Here is a 21,186-nt window from a genome sequence, read left to right as displayed (position 1 = left end):
GAATTTCAAGAGAACACTTCAAATTCTCTATATTATTTGACCGTTAGTCATTGGCCAATGCAAAGATATATTCAATTAGAAGGATCATATGATCAAATGGGTCATATAATAAAGATGAGATAAAGTGATTGAGCTATTTTGATAGACACATGGCGAATCATAGGCTCAATCGAGTGGTTCGTGAATGAAAGGATATTACATAAACTTCATATAAAGGTTTGTTTACATAATCCACGTAAACGTTCTTCATATATCGGGTTCGCTATACAACGCAGTCTAGGAGTTTTGTGTAGACTTTAATTTGATTATCGACGATAATGGAGGCCTATTGGGTCACACTTTATGTGTATTGTTGATTCGCTCAAGGGTGCAAAGATAGTGCTTGGTGTTTAATCTAATACTAGTCCAAGTGGGAGATTGAAAGATATTTTAATGGACTAGATTAGGATATATATGATATATTCTAATAACCTAATTAATTAGTTATTAGTTGGACTATTGGACTAATTAATTGTAGACAAAAGAAAAGGCCCGACCCCATTAATCTAGGGTTAATAGGCGGCTATCAGTCTTATAAGAATAAGAATATATTTCTTTTGTCTGACACGTGAAAACACAAGAGAGAAAACACATAGCGTTATAGTATTCAATCAGGATTTCCTAGCTTTCCGTGATTGAAACTTGCACTTGGAATTGTTCTTGCATCGAATCTGCATACACATGGATACCTCTAGTAGTGGATTCAACTGCAGGAAACGTCATGATCGTTATACCACACAACAAGTAAGTTATTCTAACTGTTGTGTGTTTTATCTCTACACATGGATATAATTATAAATCTAGATCTTATCATTGATTGTTTTTCTGCTGCGTATCATTAGATGATGTCAAGGATTTCTAACATATACACACACATATAACATTATCATATTTTATTATTTGGATATTTTAAATAACTTACAGCCATATATTTATTTTTTTGATCGACAAACTTTTCTTTGACCTATTGTTACTTATATATACGTACACATGATATATTTTTTAGTTTAATTTTTATTTTAAACTTATAACACAATTAAATGATTTTTATTTTTTGAATATATTTTTATTATGTAAATATATATTTATACAATATTTATATAAAATGACATGTTTGTATGAAGGTAATCTCAATGATGTACGTGTACCGTGTACCTAGAAAATTAACTTATACTCTGCCACACCAAAAATTAAAACTCATCAATTTTTTGAAATTGTCTCTACAATGGTTTATGTTTATTCAAAAGTAACTTTTATAACGCAATATCAGCAATTTTTATACACTATATATATTTTGAATATTATAGTGTTTAATTAATTTAATTTGAACAATATATTTAATTTAAATTATGAAAAATAATAATTAATTAAATTAATAAAACCCTTTCACACACCTACAATTACACACAATTATATTTAATATTCAAACTCAATTATATATATATATATAGATAAATAATAAATAAAAAGAAATCACAATAATAAAAATTGATATTTATTATCATGATCTTTAATTTGATATTCGTATAAAATATTTTATAATTAATTAAATTTAACAATTATAGGAAAGAAATATAACAGAAACAAAGAAAACAAAGAAAAAGAAAATACAATGGGTTGTACTCTTTAGAGCCCCACGTGTTGTGCAATTGACTGACGAATAAAAAAAAGGAAAAATCAAATAAAATATGCTACAAATAAACTTTCAATTTTATTCTAATCACAAAATTATTATTCAATTTTAAAGTTAATTAAAAATTAATTCTAAATTAGTAATTATCTTTCTAATATTTTCTCCGTCCCATAAGAGTGCACTTTTTTTTAATCATATTAGGACGTTCCATAAGAATATGCACTTTCTTTTTTTGAATCATTCTTCCACTAATAATAATGGGCCACTTCTTCGATTAATAATAATTCATCTAAAATTCGTACCATCAAGAATCATACATATTCTCACGGGAGTGAGTATATTATAAAGTAAGCCTTTTTTTTTCTTGTTGCGGCTTATGAGAGAGCGTGTTCCTAATTATTTGATTCAATATAAACAATCAGTCCTAGAGCACTTCCAATTAATTTGCAAGTCAATGGTTCCTTTTGAGTTATTGCAAGGAAACCAAAATTAAGACAAAAATTCCATAAATTCTGCAAAGCCCCGATTCCGGGCACTCGAGAAAGGGTTGATAATAAAGGGCCCTTACTTTTCATGATTTATAAAATGAAGGATTGAATATTTTTATTATAAGGTTGCGTTTACTTTGATGGATAAATTTATCATGAAAAATAATGGCTAACACAAATTTATGTCTTTAAATGTCTCCTTTTTTTTTCCAACATTTGACACAAAATAGAAGTTCACCATTTTTCATTCCTTATTTTTACTTCAAGGATGGATAATATTATCCATCCAAAAATAGAGGGATAATATTATCCATCCTTGAAGTGAAAATAAAGAAGAAAAAAATGGTTGTATCAAATATTGGAAAAGAAATAAGACATTTAAAGGCATAAATTTTTGTTATCTATCATATTCCATGGATAAATTTATCCATCAAAGTAAACGCAACCTAAAGAGTAGGATTATTCCAATCTCACCCTTTTGATGGAATAAGAATTAAGCAAAACTAGATTAAATGATAAAAATAATCAAGGTCTTGGGATATCCTAAAGTTTCAATCCAACAAAGTAAATAAGGAATTAACGCCACTTATACCATTCTACTGAGATTCCAAATCATTCAAAAAATCACTCAAAAAGTAAATGGAAGCCAGGCAAATATCTAATTTCATACATTTCTAAACAATAAAAAGAGAAGGATAAAGCAGATTGTATTAGTACGGTACAACAGTCCCTCATGTTGAACTTCGATCGACATTTTTTTGGTTCAACTGTCCTAACGATGGCAGAGTATTTCCGAGATGTTAACAAACAAGGCGTACTTCCAAAAGCCAATATTAATGATACCGATTGCTGATTGATCAATGATCAGTCAACCAACTTCTAAGCAAACTTATCATCCCATCTGATCAGATCGGTATGCTTTGCTACTCTGCTTTAGGCCGAGATAAGCTAATTGACAATCATCGATTTCTAGAAGCAAGATAGACTGTTCAAAATCTCATGGATCACACTATGTAACATAAGCATCTCACAATTCATCTTACATTTTGAGCAACAGTTTAGAACGGCAAACAAGTATTAAATTCTTGAGTTTTGAGCACGATCGTTCTTCAAATTTTCCATTCTAATTCAGGTCAATAGGATACAATTGGGTTATTTCTTGGGAATCCTGTGTTTTCCATGGTTACTTCATGCACCACTTGCATATAAACGTGTCCATTCTTTAGCTGCAGCATTGCCAACAAAAGAACACACTTGATTGCCTAGTGGTTATATTTGACATCGAAGCTGTGTTGTAAAAAACACTGTTTCAATGTGAAATTAGAAATGGAATTAATAGTGTACCTGTTTCCACAGCTTCAGCCTCATTTGTTTTCCAATGCTTTGCAATGTTTTCCGAGAGTGGATCATCAGGATTTGGAGCACTCAAAAGTGCTTGAATGCTAGAAGCAGCAGAATAATGCGGACTTGAGTGTTTAAAGTTTAAACATTTTGAAATTAATTGAAGGCCAAAATTACATACAAAGGTTTTTAAATCAATTACTACCACTACCTTTATAATTACAGAAAAGTCAAGGAAAGCTTCTGTTTGGTATGAGATTGTAGCCAGAGTCATACCTCAAAAGGACAGTTCTAATCTGAAGTGCGGGACTCCATTTGTCTTTTAGAATGTCCAGGCATATTCTTCCAAGCTGCATTGATTTTACATTCAGCTGATGTGATATTACACTGAGATCAATCCATATAAACAAAACCAAAACCGAGACTGACCTTGTCGATATTTGGATGGTAGATTTTTGTTAGGAAGCGCACCTGTTACAAAGAAAGTACATTTAGCGTTGTTCTTATCCAGATCAACAGACAGACTACTAAGAACTTTTAGATTTTAATAAATAAATAAAGAGAACACATACACACACACACACACACGTATTTAAATCAATAGCCTGTGCTACACCATATCTGAAAATTTTAACTTTGCAGCCCCATATTTATCTAAAGTTGAAGTGAATCTGTGAGGAAAATTCTGAAACAAGGAAAGGTCATTCAAAATCAAATGGACATGGTCACCGATTACCAGTCAACTAGTTAACATATGCAACACATTCACACAACTTAACCAGAACTGATTGACTGTTCGAGCATAAGAATCATGGCATTTAAGAACTGATACCAGTAAAAAAAAAAAAAAATTAAGCTATCATTGACAAGGAATAATTCCTTTAAAAGGTTAATAGAGCTAAGATCCAATATGTGGAGACATAGTGTAATAAACCATTTACCCTGTATTCTTTGCCTGGGGCGACAAGAAAAGAACAAGTGATTTTTTACATTAACCAACATAAATCAATAAATACCATGTCATCTGACAATGTTATTCCAGTGTAAAATCTCATTTAATTTGTGAAACAAGATCCTTCTATCATTAAAAAGAGAGAGATAGACTGACATGACAAACAATTGTTAATCATACTCTTCTTATCAAGAACACAAGCACCACAACACCAAAACGCAATTCAATAAAAGTTCCTTAATAAGTCATGAAATGCAATTAATGGAATTATGACCTTGAACCATACAGCCCTGAAGAATATTCTTATCACATCATTTTTCTTTATTTATTTATTTTATTTTTTATTATTATTTTTTTTTTTGGGGGGGGGGGGTGTGGGGGAGGAGAGGGGGGTGAATTTCGGGAAAGATGGGAAATCAGCAAAGTGTGGATTAGTTCAATTTGAGGGGGGGAAATTTTCGATCTCTATTAACAGGGTAAAGTTCCGAGCTCCAGGGTTTAATGAACAGTAGATGTGAAAGACGAGATCAGGCAAAAATAGGTATTAACATTATACATTATCAACCACTAGAATTACCAATAAACAATCTTAAGAAAGAAAAAAAGCATTAATCATCATCGCATCCGATCAAGCTATTATAAAACTACCTTTGGGGCAGCCATTGGGTATTCTTCAGGTAGAAATAACTCCAGCTTAAAAACACCTCCTACATAGTACAGACAGCAAACAAGAACAATTTAGACAAAATCATATTTTCTTATTTAATTAAGAAGTAATTATTCCAAATTAAAATCAAGCTTTTGCTAAACTAAACATACAAGACGTAGGACCATTACATCTACAATATAACATCCGAATGAGTCAAAGGATTTTCCGCCATTCACGTCATCTACTCCTCGACAAATGTGTAATTATATTGAGGGACAAATGAAATTTGTAGAATATATATATGCCCAGCATACTCTAACAAATGAAATTTGTTCAAAGTGCCAGATTGTCCAAGAGTATGAACCAATTTTTTGTGGATAAATCAGGAAGCACATAGTTGATTAGCTTGGTTGCAGAACTTCAATGATTCCAAGGAAAGAAATTATTTATTTTGTAGTCAGAAGAGTGTATTGACTAAGTAGAGAAACCATTTCTCATTTCCAGTTCAACCTGTATACTCTTTTCTACTGAGGAAGCCTAAACATCAAGGGTAAAACAAACAGGAAGTATCACAAGGATCCAAAGCCATTTCAAAAAATTATAATCACTGGAATAGTCTACATGAGAACACATAGGCATAAAATACTATTATAAATCTCATCATAAGCGAAGCACAATGTTGTGAAAAGTTTAAGGCAGAGCTGAGGTGTTTTGCCTTGGCGAGGGAGGCAATAAGCGTCGAAGCGGCGCGAGGCATAAGCCTCAAACCAGAGACAAAAAAAAAATCATAATAATAATAATTATAAAACAATATATATCAATAAAAAATATACTATAAATTATGAGTTTATAGGTTTTTAAATAATCAAAATAAAAGTTGAAAGTATCTCAACAACACCAAATTATTCAATGAGAGAGTGCACAGTTCTGGAGATGAGAGAGTGGAACGTGCGAATGGTCTGTTGTGAGCCGTGTGACTTCGCATTTTTTCCATCATGCAAGTTTTTATTTATCATCATGCAAGTTTTTATTTATTTATACTTTTAATACATTAATTTAGGGTTAAAATATAATTATTTTAATGGGCTTTTTAGCTTTAGATTATAAAATATCCATGGGCATTTGATTTTATAAAGAAAAGACACTAAATTGCGGCTGAGTTTGAAAAAGAAAATTGCGTTGACTTTTAAATTCCATACACCGCCTCATCACCGCATCAGCACCTCTAGTCGACTGCCTCATGCAGATGATGCGTATTTCACTAATTTAATTACAGATGCGTAATATTTGGAGCGGTTTTGCAACATTGGAGAAGCATTCATTCAATCAAGAGAAATGCCAGCTCTAGTTACCTTCATAAGGAGATTGTGTCGGACCAAGAATCATTACATTGAAATACCGCATATTTTCTTCTGAAGGTGAGGCACTTATTCCTGGGGCTGCATTCATATATAAAAAAAATATATAAAGAAATACTTTATCAGTTTATCCTAAATATGGGCTCAAGCAAAGTGCAAAGACAGAGCTACACAATTATGCTTCATATTGCATAGAGGACAGACAGAATTCCCCGTAATTGAAACAGATTTAGCAAATACTTTAACTTGAAGGACGCGTAAAAGAGGCACAAGTCAAAGGCACTTATCGAAATTTATTGTTAAGCAAGAATACAGTGAGCTAATTTATACTTAAGCAGGAATATACTGAAACTCAGATGGATATTCCCAAATCCAATTCTACATACGTGCTTGATACGTTTAGGGCTCGGAAACACTAAACCCAAAAGCATATGATAAGCCATCCCTCCCCTTTCCTTCCTTCACTATGAGCCCAAATCATTAGTAACTAGTTAGGAAAATACTGACTCTTTTCAGTTTTTATCCTTTTAAGTTTTAACCTAACAGGAAAAGGGTCACAGAAGTAACACCAACGAACTCATCACCTGCATAAAACCCTCTTTAACTCTTTTTTCAAATTCAACAATGGTACATACTAACCACATGTATGAACTACATATCTTCAGCCTACTTTTATCTTCATTTTGCATCTCATAGTTTATTCTCTTATCAAATACCTAAAAACTTTATGCTACAAGAAAGGACTACAGAAATCGTAATAGAAGGGCTCCTATTTTATTTTTCTATAATAGGTGAGACCGTGAGAACATTATTCACCCAATCTGAGATATTGTATATGACTGTAAATCTATTGTTCAATGCTAGGAGGAGCAATATATCATTGATAAACTATTGAGTAATTTCAAAATTTTAATCTTGTTATTTCCAATTTCCTACTGTTCATTTCTAATTTTTTTTATTTCTAATTACTAATCAGAATCTGGGCTTCACCATGCACGATTTCAAGTTACATTTATCATTTGAAGTTAATACACTAAATCTAGGAGCACCAGAACAAGTGTGGTGTGGAAAGAAGAAAGCATAAACTTTATTCTACTAGTTGAGGCTAAAGAGAGATTTGGCAAATATTTTTTTACATACGTACTTACTTTACATAAATAAAATAATCTCATGATTTCAGCCAAATTAAACAATTTACAACATAACTATCATATGAAATTCAAAGTAATTCATCAACAAAAAAATAAAAGAGAAATTAAAGGCTAGATGACCGCTTGGTCCGGATGGTATCTTATTAGGCCGATTTAAGCAAAATCAGGGCTGGCAAGGGCGGCATAGCCCAAACACTTAGGCCCTGCCTAAGCGGCAGCAATGTAGAAAACATTAACAGTCTTACTGGATTGAAATCAAGTAAGGAAATTGAAGGGTTTTTTCTGATCATATATATCCCACATTCCAATTTTCTGAAATTTTCTTCAGCATTAGTTCCCCGTCACACTATTAATGTTGGACTTTTTCAGAACGAAGCAAAAACAAACAAACATATGGCTCTCACGTATAAAGGCCAGTTTACTGCGTAAAACTTATAATCAACATATCAGTAGACCGGTGGTATTACATGAAAGCAAGATAGTCATAGCCACAAAACTGAACATAATCATTGTGACATTCACTTTTATATTAAGCTCAATTCGTTTCTGATGCATATATGAGTGGAAATTGAAGGGTTTTACCTGGTTCGCTGAGAAGACGCTGGGTTTCCTATCACATAAAAATAGACAAAAAAAGAAAAGAAAAGAAAAGAAAAGAAAAGAAAAACAATCAATAATCAATAACACCAATTAAATCGGAAGCCCGCAGAATCGGATGAAACAAATCCAAATAGCAGCTAAATACAAGGTTTACAGATAAATTAAAAGAGGGATCGGGGGCGCAACGCGAAGATCGGAGGCTATACCTTGATGATTCTGCGCGGTAAATTGCTGTTCGCCATGAGGATTGGTGCTGCTCTCTCTCTCTCTCTTTGTGGGGAGTTTTTACGCAACACTGGGATCTTTTCTCAGTTTTCTCACAAGGGAAAGGGAATGGGTAAAGCGTGTTGTTCAGTCGTGGGTACTCTACTTTTCTTGAGCTTGAATTATATTAAAAATCTATATATACAAATTTGATTTTATTTCAGGGTGGTCAACTGGTCATCATCGATGTAAATTCTATGTCACACCTAGGCGCTCAGCACTCCCATCATCGATGTTATATTCATATCGATGTTATATTCATGTATGTTTGAATTTGTTTTTAGTTCATATTTGATTATGCTTGTTCAGATACATGTCTAGATACATGCTCAAAATATCATGTTCAAGTGCATGATCAGAAATGCAGAATATCATGTTCAAGTACATGATCAGAAACATAAAATATCATATTCAAGTACATGATCAGAAACTTAGAATATCATGTTCAAGTACATGATCAGAAATTCAGAAACACTCAGAATTCAGTATATGTATATGACAATGTGAATTATTTGCATGTTTATGCGTACGTGAATATGTGCATGTTTCCTCACTGAGTATATTTTTTTCAATATGCTCACCCTTTATCTTCTCAGTTTTGCAGTTCTGGAGTCGAGGTGGTCATGGAAGTCGAGAATGACTAGAGATTTAGTTTTTCTATAGAAATTTAAGTTGAACATGTTACTATTTAGTTTATCATTTTATTTCATGTTACTACTTTAGTTTTTGGGCAAGTTGATTTTACATTATTTTAAACGTTGATAGTCAAGAAATTTTATTTTTAACTATTAGTTCTTCAAAGTTTTTAGATTGAAAAGTTTAAGAAAATTGGGGTGTTATATTTTGGGTTGTTTAAAAATGAGGTTCTGGGTTGTTTAAGAATGAGGTGATGTTATGATGTTAGTTCCAAAAAAAATATCGTGAAAAGTACCATCTGCAAAAAAAAAAAAAAAAAAAAAATGGAAGAAAAGGAGAAGAAAATGTTGGAGTTTGAATGCCTATGTATTGGGAATAAGGATTAATTTGATTGAGTTTAATTTTGGGATTCAAATGTGGTGAACTACTTGCATTTTGTTGGTTTTATTAGCCTTATTTATCCACTTTTGTTTATCCTACCTATGCACCCTAGCCCCATCACAACCTTGTGGAAAGACCTATTGATTCATGGATGAGTTCAGTTTTCGAATTAGAGATATTGACATAGTGGCAAACTTATAATGGATAGAGTCGAGTTGCATGTGTGTGAATTTACCTTACCTTTAGATATTGAGAGATTTGAGCGAACTTGGTGAGGCTGGATTGATTTGCACACATTTGATTCGAATGAAGGGTGAATGCACATATTTGTTGATTCCAAGAATGGTTTGAGGAAAAAAATGATTGTACCTTGTCCTTTTGAGATTTACGTGTTGTGATTGTTGTCATGGCTAGTCGTTGTTAGTTGAGTCTTGTCTTGTTTTGTTTTGGTCTTGTGTTTTGTTCTTTCCCTGTCCTTTGTTTATCTTATGCTCGAGGGCAAGCATTGTCTAAGTGTTGGGGAGTTTGATTGGGCATATTTTAGATGTTTTCGTGTGATTTCTTTGCTTGATTGGTAGTATATATCATCTTTTTGGTATGTTTCAGATCCTAAGTGGTTCCTAATGATTTTTGATAGGTTTTGGAGAAGATGATCGAATTTTGAAGAGTATAAAGCTGTGAGCGTATACTGGACGGGATGTCCATGCCACCTGAATTGTGGTCTGGCTGCATGGATTGAAGGCTCGCTTGACGAGATGTTTTATTGGGCTGATTTAATTTTTTTATTTTGCCAAGCCTTGCGCCAACTTTTTCTTTTAATTATTAGATTAGATTAGATTAGATTAGGTCTTTTTATTAGTTTAGGGCTTTACGCCACTTTAGTTATTATTAGGTTTGTTTATTCCTTATATATATATATATTAGGAATCAGACACCTATTTTGATACACCAACTACTCACGCCACTTGTGGAGAACAAGAGGCAGCACGCACACTTGGAGAATTCAATTCAAGTTTTTATTTATTTCATTCTCTTTCACAATTTCGTATTTATTTTTCTTGTTTATTTATATTTATGAGTTCTAATTAATTTCGTTTATTAGGGAAACACTAGCAAGATTATTCTGTGAGATCTAATTTGTTCTTATACTTTATTTTTATGCTTGTATCTGTGATTCTTGTGGTTTATCGATATTAATTATTTTAATCCATTAGGTAGTGCACAATATTTAGTGGGTTAGAATTAATTATACAGCTAATTAAATCGGCCATACGTAATCGTGGTTTAGGTTTGATTAGTGGTAAATTGGCACATCAGGGTCAAGGGAAAAGCAGTCTTAATTCAATAATCCTGCATCAGAGTTTATTGGTTTTGAATCGGGTTTCTCTAGAAATTAATGCTGTCGACTCATTAAATCTATAGAGCGTCTCTTACAGTTGTCAGTCGATTAGGATAGTAATTAGTGAAACGTCTTACTGGTTACCGAATAATTAAGGAGAAATAAGATCACGTCAGAAGCGTCTTCGGTGATTATAACTGGTTTGCTTGCATGAATTAAAGTTATATTTGCATCAATGATCGGAATAATTAAGTTAGGGTGGACTTAATTGATTGCTGGAATTTCTTCATTAATTGTTGAACTTTTTTCTATTTATTCTTTAGGATTAGAACGATTGCAATTCTTTTAGATTTTATTTGTTTATTTATAGATTTAGTATTTTTCCAATTTTATCCATTAATTTTGTTTCAGTTGAGTTTCTTTGCAGGTTGAATTTTAGGAGAATTCTCACTGATTCCTTGGGAGACGATTTTGCTTGCTACTGTCTGCGCAATGTGGGCATACCGGCTGACTGCCGGATATTTTTGGTGTAAAACGACGCACCACACTTCTAGGGACAGCCTTGCCAGATTCCAGCGCTTCCAGGGACAGCCTTGCCGGATTCTAGCCTTGCCATCGACTTGGGCTTCTTTTCTCTGTTTTGTGGGCTTTAGGGTTAGGCCCAATTATTCATCTATAAAGATGACTCTTGTACATGGAAAGAGGGAGATCCATTCATTCTTACTACTGCACTTATAATTGTAAGCTCCTCATAAAATAGTGGAATTACTTGGGTGATTTCCGTGGAGGTAGATTTTTAAAGATCGAACCACGTTAAGTTCTCGTGTTATCTTATATTTTTATATGCTTTATCAGTGAGTGTTAAATCTTGCTTCATCAACTTGTAATGTAGTTGCAAGGGACTTCACACGTGTTGAGTGTGCTCGATCAAGTGAATCTTCGAAGAATTCTGTTAGACATACAACATGCTCAACGTGCTAAAAGAGCTTCGACTGAGATGATCATCCAGAAAGGAAATTAATTTTATGTACAAACATTGATGATATTACTACAATCTGCATCTGTAACCAAATGTTACTATCCTTTGCCATGTATAAATGAACCTTTGTTGTAACATATTCATTCATTAATTTATGAGATCATCATTCTTTGTATTTAGTTTCACTGTCTGTGTTGTTTGTGTGCATTTCTTTAATCTGTAATGTGAATTCAAACCAGAAAAAAAGGGAAAAAGAAAAAATTCACAAAGGTAGTAAACAAAACATCAAATCGAGGTCCTTTTATCAAATGCCACTCTCACAGTTTCACTGCAGATCATATTACAATGAAAAGGAAAGGCACAATAAACAAGTACTGTCATTTATTGGATAGATACATAGTATCTGATAATCAGAGTAGTCTGAAAAGACATATAATGCAAGAACACGAAAAGGGAAATGATCAACACTCTTTCACTTGGTGATCGTGGCCATATGATGAAGCCGGGGAAACGTCTCTGGTAGAATGAAGCCGGGGAAGAAGATGCAAGTTAATTTAACCGGTGTTCTGCAGTCCAGCAGCAATACCCTTCATGGTCAAGATGAGGGTGTCTTCGAGTCCCGGGGCGTAGTCGCTCGTAGGGTTCAACTTGACGAGTTCATCAGCAGGTTTTGATTCCATGTACTCCTTGGAGATATGTGGCCTCAGCTTCACATGGTAGTGTGGGTCGCGGATTCGCTTTAGTGTGTACGCCTGGGTCACGTTCAATGTTGTAATGTAGGAATCACGGAGACGAAGCCGTTGCTTCAAGTGCAGGTCTCCTTCAAGAAGATCCTTGTGTCCGGCAATCTGTCAAAGAAACAAAAGAAATCAGATCTCCAAATGAATTGAAAATTGTGGAAATCAAATCACTATTAGATAGCAACAACGAGGACTTTACCTGGAGCAGAAGAGTCTTTGTTTGCTCATAGTCGGACCTCAATCGCTCACCAAACGACCACAGGTCTTCTGAGACGAGGAGTTTGTCGTACAAGGCAGCAATGCCAGGGTCTCCCTTGGCGAAAACCATTTCAACCAAGTCAATTGAGACTCTGAAGAAGGGCCATTTGTTGTACATATCTTGCAGCATTTTCAGGTTCCGTATGTCCTGCTCTATGGCATGTTTGAATCCTGCTCCGAAGCCTAGCCAAACGGGTAGATGGAATCTGGTCTGAGTCCATGCAAAAATCCAAGGAATAGCTCTCAGTGATTCTATCCCTCCACTAGGTTTCCTCTTGGACGGACGGCTACCAATGTTCATTCGACCATATTCTAGCTCTGGTGTTGCCTAAAACAGTTCATAAATACTGTTATATGCACAAGTAATATCCAGTGGTAAACTAAATCTTAACATTTTGTAGATACTTACCAGGCGAAAGTACTCAACAAAACGAGGTTCTTGAAACACAATCGACCTGTACTTCTCAGTAGCAATAACAGCAATCTCATCCAAAAGTGTCCGCCATTCTGGCTTGGGGGAGACCGGGGGACGCATACCATGTTCCAACGTAGCAGCAGTGAAACGCTGGAGTGTTCTGAAGCACAAGTGCTCCTCACCAAATGATTGCTCAATGACTTCTCCCTGAACTGTGACACGAAGAGATCCATTGATAGTGTCTGGTGGTTGGGACAATATAGCAAGGTGAGTAGGGCCACCTCCTCTTCCCACAGTCCCACCTCGCCCATGGAACATTGTCAATTTCACTCCGTATTCCTTTGCAACTTCAACGAGCTGCTCCTGAGCTTTGTACAATTGCCAGGCCGCTGACAAACGACCAGCATCTTTACCAGAGTCTGAATACCCAATCATGACTTCTTGCTTACCATTGATTCTGTTTTTGTACCAATCAATCGAGAAAAGTCGTGCAACAGCAGCTGGTGCGGCTTCTAGATCGTCCAGTTTCTCAAAAAGTGGGACAACTCTCAGAGGCTGCTTCACATGGCATTCACGTTGCAGAAGCTCAACGGCTAGCACATCGGATGCTGCTGTTGCCATAGAGATAATGTAGGCACCGAAGCAGTCAGATGGCAGTTCTGCCAAGACATGTAACGTGTCTAAAACATCAGCAATCTCTTCAGTTTTGGGGAGATCTGGACCAAAGAGGGGCCTTTTGCTGCTGAGTTCAGACAGAAGCCATTCTTGCCGACGTTCTTCTGACCAGTCTCTGTATGAACCTATGTCCAAATATTGTGTAATGGCATCTAGTACATCGGTGTGCCTGTCTGACTCTTGCCTTATATCAAGTTTCACCAATGAGAGGCCAAAAGTGGAAACTTGCCTTAGAAAATCAAGAAGGCTACCATCAGCAATTGCTCGATCGCCACTAGCACAAAGAGATCTGTAGCAGAGCTCAAGTGGTTCCAAGAACTGCAAAATGTTCATACTAGTTCAGTAATTTGTCTAGATAAAGAATATCTACCATGGTTGTTATTGTTAACAATATTACAAAATTGGTTTAGAAATTAAGCAAAGAGAGGACCATAAAATCAAGCAAGCTCACACACACGAGTAAGAGACAGAATTCAAAGCAAAGCACCCACAGAAGATTAAAATTCTCTTCAAGGAAAAGTTTCTCTCTAAAAGAAGCAACCCAGCACTTTTTCAGGAAATCTTATTGGGGTGGGGTCACTCATTCTGATAAGGATGCTTTGAGTCACATCATGGAATTTTTGTAAAATACCTGGTCAATATTGGTGTAAGTTGCCTCTTCTGGGATCTCAGACATTCCTTGAGCTAGCAAATGACGAGAACGTTCACGTGTCTGGTAGAGCTTATCCCTAACATCACCAAGAAGGACACGGTAGGGCTCGCTTGGGGGGATTGTTTTCCAGAACTCTGCACAACAAGGAATATAATTCTAAATTTCAGACAGCGCGCTAAGAGTGGCGCTAAATGCGAAATAGTGTATAAGGTTGTACGTTGTGCATAAGCACACAAACGACTTAGTGCCACAAAAACCAATAGTTATGCGATAGATGAAATAAACTTGATGCCAGTTTCATACAAGATCAAGAGAAATAGATGGATTCATTCATGCAATTTGATTGCCTACCTATGTAATGCTTGGCATCTCTCTTTGAAGATGTGAGGAGTTCATCAGCTCGAACACGAAGCTCATCATTGCAACGCCACATGGACAACTGGAGAAAGGTTGCAGAATTAAATGAAAAGAATCGCAGAATCATTTCAAGGTATCCAAAGATTATAGGTTCCTAATGAATAACCATCTCTGCAATTATAGTAATTAAATACCTCAAACATGAGGTCCTCTATCTGTGAATAGTACAGGTTAGCAGCCATCATTCTTGCCAGTAAGCAAACGTCCCTAGTGACCTCAGGAGTTACTCTTGGATTTCCTACAAAAGATTTTAAAAAAATTCAAGTGTTACTCTCAAGAGAAAGTTTCACAAAACTTCTTAGAAATGCATGAAAACTTTTATTACATAAGAATCCTAGAAATCATTATACACATATACTGAGTGACTAAAAGAACTGAAACAACAATTTAATGAAAAAAGTAAACTACATTGTTAAGAATAATGAGAAAAAATAACATAATAACCAAATGAAGAAGAAAATATAAAGAAATAATTTGGAGCATCGCAGATATACCATCACGGTCTCCACCCATCCAGGAAGAGAACTGAATCAAAGGGGCATTGTAAGGAACCCGTTCATTGATCCCTATATTTTTAAGGGCTGTATCAACACGGCGCAAAAATTTTGGTACACCTTTCCAGATTGTTTCATGAAAATAACTCATCCCTGCCCTCATTTCATCTTGGGGAGTAGGGGGAGTCCTTCGGATCTCATCAGTTCGGAAAGCAGCTTGAATCTAGAAACATTTGGACGACAGATAAGCAACAAAGAAGAAGATGATCTCAGTTAACATGGCACAATACTTTTGAAAAATACAGACATAAAACCTACCACAATACTCGGTTTGCAAAATTATTGGAATTGCTTAGCAAGCACATGTATTATGAAAAGAAAAGTAACAGATTCTCTTGGATGGCAGGAGGTGTGTTTTGGGAGGGGCATGACTGTATAAGTAGCATGTGTTAATCATATTGAAGATAATATGACTTGGATTGTTCTAATAGCATATTTGTGGAAAGAGCGAGAAAGAAAGAAGTGTTTTATTAGTTAACGAATAATCTAGAACAAATCAGCCAACATCTGTAAAGTTTTATACAACAATAGAAGTCTACATTAGGTCTAATCCAAATTCTATTAACTTACAAGTTAAATCATGCTCCAAGCAGATAAAAAACAAATGATTGACTATTTTCCATTTCTTTTTTATGCATTCACATTTTTTTTTCTTTTGCACTTTCTGTTCATTGTAATCAGTTTTCCTTCGAGCAAGTTTCATTATAATATTACAAGGTCAAAATAGGAGTTCTTAGTGAGCCTATTTTTAGTATCACTTTTGATTATAGTATGTAATCTCTTGTTTTATATTTGTGATATGGAGACATGCATTTGGTTTGATGGTCCAAGAACTTATTCTCAGGGCTCCTGATAAACCATAACACTATTTCATACTGCACTCGAAAATCAAAATACGAATATCGAGGCAGGTGAATGCAAATTAACAGGCCTTGATAATTCACCTCTCTTTGTAAAGCCTCATCAAGCTCCTGTTTATCATCTGGAGTAATGTCTTTTGCATATAACTGAGCTAAGCAATTCCGAATCCTGGACAAAGAAAGGTCAAGTCAATAAGGAGGACTAGACGAAGTGAAGCTTCATTCAGATTAAGGTTCAAATTCATATCAGGATCAAGTCCTAATGCGGACCACCCCACTAGAAATTGTAAATCCAAAGAACAAAACAATCAGATAATCCGACCTTCCGTGCTTCTGAAGCAGCGACCTTCGCACAGACTGCGTAGGATGAGCCGTGAAGACCAGATCCACTGTCTGATTCTTCAATGCATCAAAAACTTCTTGAGGAGACTTTTTCAAGTCAACCACAAGTCTCTTGAGAGTCTCTTCGATGTCCGATTCAGTGGTGGCAGAGTTCTCATCAGTGTAATCTCCCTTCTTCTTTTTGTTCCGCCTGCGATAAGCAATCTGAACTTCCTCAGCCAAGTTGGCCAAGCTAAGCATGTGAGAGAAGGCTTTCGCCACAACAATCGAATCACCGGGATCCAAACTTGTCAACACATTTCCAAGCTCTTCCAGCTTCTTAGGATCACGTTTGTTCTCGTACTCTGCTGAAAGCTCATAGCATTCTTGCACCTTCAATGAGGGAAGAAATACACATGTTTCAATTCACTCCATCAAACCAAAAATCCTTATAAATTCATAGTATTCCCAAATCACAAAAAGTGGAACTGACAATAAGTTTCTAGAAACTTCAAGAAAGCTGGTCGTGTTTACTCATCAAGTGACAAATCAGTGAAGCAGCCACTGGACCACCATCAGCAAAGAATCACTTTCAAATCACAACAAACTACTGCTTCCAAATCAAAATAATCTTCAAATTCTAAATCATTTATAATCAGAAGAATCACATAGTTCAATCTTCGGAAGGGCTTAGATTTGCTTGTTGTAACTTACCAATCAATATTCGTCACATCAACGAAGTAATAAAACTCAGTTACTACAACAAGATCATATTTTTAGACTTCAAAAGCACTCAATTTGGTCAAAATTACAAAAATTCAGATCTCCCAAACCAAACCCAGAAAAATAAAACAAAAATTTGCTGTACCGTTTCCTTGAGATCCTCTCCATGCAAATCCTGAAGAATATCGAGAAACCGATCCAAAAGCAGGGCGTCATACTCAACAAGTTTATCATCTTCAGACACTTTTCCAGGAACCAAAAGCCGCAGTTGGGCATCAATTGATGCCATCTTCTCCAAATTTCTTGTAGCCATCGCGGCCGATCAAACTCTCAACTCTAATAAAGCAAAATAAAAAAACGACCTCAATTTGAGAAAATCCTTAAAAAAATTGATAGCACAAATCCCAGTTTCAATCAATGAGCATGAATGTAAAAAACTTGAGAGTCAATGAAAGCAGCAAACGGTGAGCTTCATGCAAAAAAGTTGAAATTCAACATGCAAATTGAGTGGTTTTACTATTTTTGAATATGATAGCAGGTTTTTGTGTTCCTCTTAATACTGGAAAGTGAAAGGGAGCTGACTAAGACTCCATGATGGTGTACCTGAAGCTGGGAGAGTAGATTCTTGAGAAAAAAGGGGATCGGAAAGTAAGAGAGAGAAAGGGAGAGTTTCGTGATTTTAGGACAGTACCGAAGAGTTGTATATATAGACAAATGACGAGGAGCAAACTTCGTTCCCAACATTTTGATTGGACAGTTCAAATTTGTTTTTGGTGGTGCAATAGAAAAAAAATGAATTCAGTTGTTTATGAAATACACAAAATCTTAGGTAAATAAACACGAGTAAATATTCTATTTTTAAATTTATATTTTAAATATTCTTTTACTCTAGTACTAATATTTACAATTTCAAATATATTATTACATATTCATTTGAATTCAGGGGCGAATCAAGAAATTATTGTTAGGGAGTTGAATTTATTAACGTATAGTGTCTTAAAGTATTTGTACAAGAGTTCGGGGATGGAAGTCCCCGAGTCAAAAAAAAATTAACATTCCATATCGTTCATTTTTATGTCCAAGTAGAATTTTAATGGACTTAAGATTAAAATTTAGGGGGTGTATTCAATTCAGAATTTAAAAGATTTTGACATATTTTTTATAATCCGTGGATTCTGTTGATTTCATGGATTATTTTAATTCTATTAGAGTTTAGCATATTATGTTAGATTGATTTATCTCTATTTTCATAGACTCTATATATTTTTGACGAAAAATTGATTTAGCTTTTATATGTATATATAGATTAGTCAATCTTATAAATATATATGGAGAAGAAAGATGGTAATTTTTATTGGAGTAAAATTTTGAAGTAGCCAAAATGAAGCATAAAACACAATTTATGGCCACACATTGAAAAAACACAAATTTTGGCCATTTTTATTGATTTGGACGCTTTTGCCCTTAATGAGGCGGACTGGGTAGGATCAGACACGCGGGTCGCGTGCCGGGTCGGGTTAGGCACTTATGGCACTATTAGTGCCATAAGTGCCAAGATGGCACTTATGGCACTAATAGTGCCATAAGTGCCATCGAAAATCCAAAATAAAACCAAGTAAAATAGTCATTTTGGCACTTATGGCACTATTAGTGCCATAAGTGCCAACGAAATTCAAAATAAAACTAAGTAAAATGGTCATCAGCACAAATACAGAAACAACAACATCATTTAAACCCTAAATGGAACATCTAAACCCTAAATGGATAATCTAAACCCTAAATGGAACATCTAAACCCCAAATGAATAATCTAAACCCTAAATGGAATATCTAAACCCTAGGGGGAAGTGTGCACTTATGGCACTTATGGCACTATTAGTGCCATAAGTGCCTAACCCGACCCGGCACGCGACCCGCGTGTCTGACCCTACCCAGTCCGCCTCATTAAGGGCAAAAGCGTCCAAATCAATAAAAATGGCCAAAATTTGTGTTTTTTCAAATGGTGGACAAAATTTGATTTTCATTCTTCATTATGGCCATTTGGGTGGATTGTTTCTTTTTATTGGCTAATGGACCAAATTTTTTGCGGGAAATATATCTGATTCACAAAATACTGTCAAAATCCCCTTTCGTTGTACCATTCCAGAGCAATGGTCAATATTTGAGAGAAGAAAATTAAAAAAATTGAGAGAAAAAACGCCCTTATATCTATTCACAAAAAAACCCTCTTTAGCTGCACCATTCCAGAACGATGGTCAATATTTGAGAGAAGAAAGCAAAAAAAATTGAGATAAGAAGGAACGAAAATAGCTAAAAAATTTGACATACCTGATATCTCTTTTCTTTTTCTTGGTGACGTTGAAGATAGAGAGAGGATGTCAAAATCTCTTACGTAGGTGATATTTCTGGAGGTATTTCGTATTTATATTATGACATTAGAATCCTATAGAGTCCATGACATATTAAAATCCTATAAATTTTTAATATCACCAGATTTCGATGGATATTTAAGAGTCATAATTGAATACCAACAGATTTTTAAGGACTTTTTAAAATCTATATTGAATACCTTGAACTTTTGAAATACAAAAAAATCTTTTAAATTCTTAATTGAATACACCTCCATTAGTCACTTATTATAATATATAGTTGTTCGCATTTCATTAGTTCAACAACAAGTACATTGAAAACATATAAAGACATAGTACTATGCATTATTATTTTTATTTTTTAAATATGTGGTCTTAGGGGTGAGCATCGGTCGGTTCGGCCCACCGACCGACCGATTTTTAGTCGGCCGACCGACCGACCGGTCCAGAAAAAATCTACCCGACCGACCGAAATACAACATTCAAACCGGCCGAAAATCAAATCGGGCAATTGTCGATTTTCGCCGACCGAACCGAACCGGCTGCCCCTGTGCAGTTTTTTTTTCCACCTAAACAATTAATTTTCAGCTATTCAAAAAAAATATTTAAACATAAAAACATGATCTAAAATTAAAAATCCAAATCCAACATTCCAAATCCAAGTTCCAAACTTCCAACATTCAAAATCCAACATATAAAGTTACAAAATAAAATAAAATGAAATCCAACATTCAAACTTCCAACATTCATTTTTCCAATCTTCACTGTAGTCTACACGGCTTGATTTGATTCTTCATTTATGACAACTCCAACTCCAAGGATCTTCAAAGCTACAAAATTTTAAGATTAAATGCGAATTTATTAAAAAGAAGAAAAACCCTTGAAAGCACAAGAGAAGCAGACTAAGGGCCGGGCCTCATTAAAACATTTTTACGGAAAACCCAGTGGGAAAAACCGTAAAAAGGAAAAAGAGTACCCGTCTAAAAGAGAGGAGAGAGCGGAAGGGAAAGTTTCCGGAACTCCGGCCTAACCATCGTCCCCAAACAATCCCGGCTGTCTCCCAAACAAACGTAGAAGTAAAAAACAAAGAAGGCTGAAGAGTCGCCAAAAAACCAAAACAGAGGAAGCTAAACGGCCGGTTAGACTCCGTCGCCGTTAGCACCAACCAAAAAACCCAAACTAACACAGAAAAGCTACACGGCCGGTTATACGCCGTCGCCGTGAGCTTTCCAAAACTATGAAGCTCAAAAAACACACAAAAAAGGGAAAGACTCGGCCGGTTATACGCCGTCGCCAGTTTTACCCCATCAACCCCAAAGCAACTTCCGGCCGGTAAGACGCCGTCGCCGGAGTCAAGACAGGCCTGTTGAGCGCCGCGGCACCAAGCTGCCGA

The 21,186-nt window shown here is 35.2% G+C and overlaps 2 protein-coding genes and 1 long non-coding RNA gene across 5 annotated transcripts; 1 reads left to right on the top strand and 2 right to left on the bottom strand.

Annotated features, from left to right (window-relative positions):
• Window positions 1-3,143: 3,143 nt before the first annotated feature.
• LOC130986920 (ubiquitin-conjugating enzyme E2 36) lies at window positions 3,144-8,692 on the bottom strand. Of its 2 annotated transcripts, XM_057910486.1 has the most exons (8): window positions 8,418-8,692; window positions 8,194-8,221; window positions 6,455-6,541; window positions 5,102-5,160; window positions 3,931-3,972; window positions 3,778-3,851; window positions 3,505-3,602; window positions 3,144-3,386 (listed from the first exon to the last, which is right to left on the bottom strand). In XM_057910486.1, exons 1-8 carry the CDS (start codon window positions 8,451-8,453, stop codon window positions 3,349-3,351), a joined length of 462 nt encoding a protein of 153 aa, XP_057766469.1. In that variant the 5' UTR covers window positions 8,454-8,692; the 3' UTR covers window positions 3,144-3,348. The 2 variants fall into 2 exon arrangements, with proteins under 2 accessions (XP_057766469.1, XP_057766470.1); XM_057910487.1 differs by lacking the exon at window positions 8,194-8,221 and having other exon boundaries at window positions 8,418-8,567.
• A 1,903-nt stretch (window positions 8,693-10,595) lies between these two features.
• LOC130986936 (uncharacterized) lies at window positions 10,596-11,952 on the top strand. The gene is made up of 2 exons (XR_009089499.1): window positions 10,596-11,571; window positions 11,724-11,952. It is a non-coding gene; the product is annotated as an uncharacterized LOC130986936 (long non-coding RNA).
• A 132-nt stretch (window positions 11,953-12,084) lies between these two features.
• On the bottom strand, window positions 12,085-18,172 carry LOC130986903 (phosphoenolpyruvate carboxylase). Of its 2 annotated transcripts, none has more exons than XM_057910444.1 (11): window positions 18,029-18,172; window positions 17,571-17,761; window positions 16,704-17,095; window positions 16,466-16,550; window positions 15,462-15,684; window positions 15,102-15,205; window positions 14,902-14,989; window positions 14,530-14,684; window positions 13,218-14,216; window positions 12,750-13,136; window positions 12,085-12,658 (listed from the first exon to the last, which is right to left on the bottom strand). In XM_057910444.1, the coding sequence occupies exons 2-11, from the start codon at window positions 17,736-17,738 to the stop codon at window positions 12,365-12,367; spliced, it is 2,895 nt and encodes a 964-aa protein (XP_057766427.1). In that variant the 5' UTR covers window positions 17,739-17,761; window positions 18,029-18,172; the 3' UTR covers window positions 12,085-12,364. The 2 variants fall into 2 exon arrangements, with proteins under 2 accessions (XP_057766427.1, XP_057766428.1); XM_057910445.1 differs by having other exon boundaries at window positions 17,943-18,095.
• Between the last annotated feature and the right edge of the window lie 3,014 nt (window positions 18,173-21,186).

This window comes from Salvia miltiorrhiza, chromosome 5, assembly GCF_028751815.1.
Source record: "Salvia miltiorrhiza cultivar Shanhuang (shh) chromosome 5, IMPLAD_Smil_shh, whole genome shotgun sequence".
In the NCBI taxonomy this organism is placed as follows: Eukaryota; Viridiplantae; Streptophyta; class Magnoliopsida; order Lamiales; family Lamiaceae; genus Salvia; species Salvia miltiorrhiza.
Note: the sequence above shows the minus strand (reverse complement) of the source record. Positions and strands in the feature narration are given on the sequence as shown.